The 1,115-nt window shown below is 24.8% G+C and overlaps 1 protein-coding gene across 1 annotated transcript; it reads left to right on the forward strand.

Annotated features, from left to right (window-relative positions):
• The first annotated feature begins 295 nt into the window (after positions 1-295).
• LOC108572763 lies at positions 296-897 on the forward strand. The gene is made up of 2 exons (XM_017935046.1): positions 296-760; positions 858-897. Exons 1-2 carry the CDS (start codon positions 371-373, stop codon positions 876-878), a joined length of 411 nt encoding a protein of 136 aa, XP_017790535.1. The 5' UTR covers positions 296-370; the 3' UTR covers positions 879-897.
• Positions 898-1,115: the final 218 nt, after the last annotated feature.

Here is a 1,115-nt window from a genome sequence, read left to right on the forward strand (position 1 = left end):
TGAAATAATTTATATTTTCGAAACATGAATAACATGCAAAATTCAGACTTGAAACCTAACCTGTTAAATATAATTTATTACAACTAAAAGTGTTAGAATTATGTTTTTAGTTGTTAAATAGTTAAATTAACAATAAATTTAATCTTAAATTTCTATTCACTTTTAGTTCCACAAATCAATATTAAGTAATCTTATACTTCAATATTATTGGAAACAACTAACAATGTTGCAATTTGCAAAAATGATTAAATTCATATTTAATATGAGTAATTCACTTTTAAGTAGAAATGATAGAATAAGTTATTGTGTTCAATATAATTTCTTGCAACACCAGATAAAATTTTGTTCATTTTATGTGAATAACTCAGAAATGGATGAAAATAAATACAAAAGAAAGACTGCAAGAGTTTCTAAAATTACACTTATACATCCAAATAGCTCTGTATCTGTTACTTTATTAGAGGCAGCAGAAAAGCTTGCTAAACGGCGACACCTTGAATTAATAGAAGTGTCAGATAGTAATCATAAAAGTGATAGAAGTGTTTACAAACTTATAAATCCCATTGAATATAAAGACCAAGATGATGATAAAAAAACAAAAGTAAATGAAAGTAACACAAAGTGGAAGACCACTAAGCTGTTCAATTTCAAATGTAACATTAATGATCATGATTTAGATATAAAGATAAGAAATATTAACAAAGCATTAAGAAAAAAACATATGGTTAAAATTATTCTTATTCATCCTGATGGAAACGAGGTAAGGGAAGTATTACGGATCTTTACAGTGGTAAAAAAATTATTAATGATAAACTTTTTTAAACTTAACATGTTTATTATATTAATTAATGTTTCAGCATATTTGTTGTTCTCACTGAGAAAATGAATCTGAATCATATAATGGTATTAATTTTACAGGCGAAGATTTTACAAATTATTAAAGAAAAAGTGCAAGGAAATCAGACAAAAATAAAGACACAAAAAGGAGTTTCTAAGTTTACATTATCACCTTTACTTAATGCTGAAAGTAATTCTTTAAACAATGCTGATAATGTTAATGAATCTGAAAGTGAGACAAAATAAGTTTCTTAAATATCAATACAAATAGCAGAATT

Source organism: Habropoda laboriosa, unplaced genomic scaffold (assembly GCF_001263275.1).
Source record: "Habropoda laboriosa isolate 0110345459 unplaced genomic scaffold, ASM126327v1 scaffold22, whole genome shotgun sequence".
Lineage (NCBI taxonomy): Eukaryota > Metazoa > Arthropoda > Insecta > Hymenoptera > Apidae > Habropoda > Habropoda laboriosa.

Bases quoted from the DNA above. Each gene is read 5' to 3' on its own strand.
- LOC108572763 (XM_017935046.1), top strand. From the start codon at position 371: ATGGATGAAAATAAATACAAAAGAAAGACTGCAAGAGTTTCTAAAATT. The intron at 761-857 runs GTAAGGGAAGTA...TTAATGTTTCAG, and splicing joins TTCATCCTGATGGAAACGAG to CATATTTGTTGTTCTCACTG.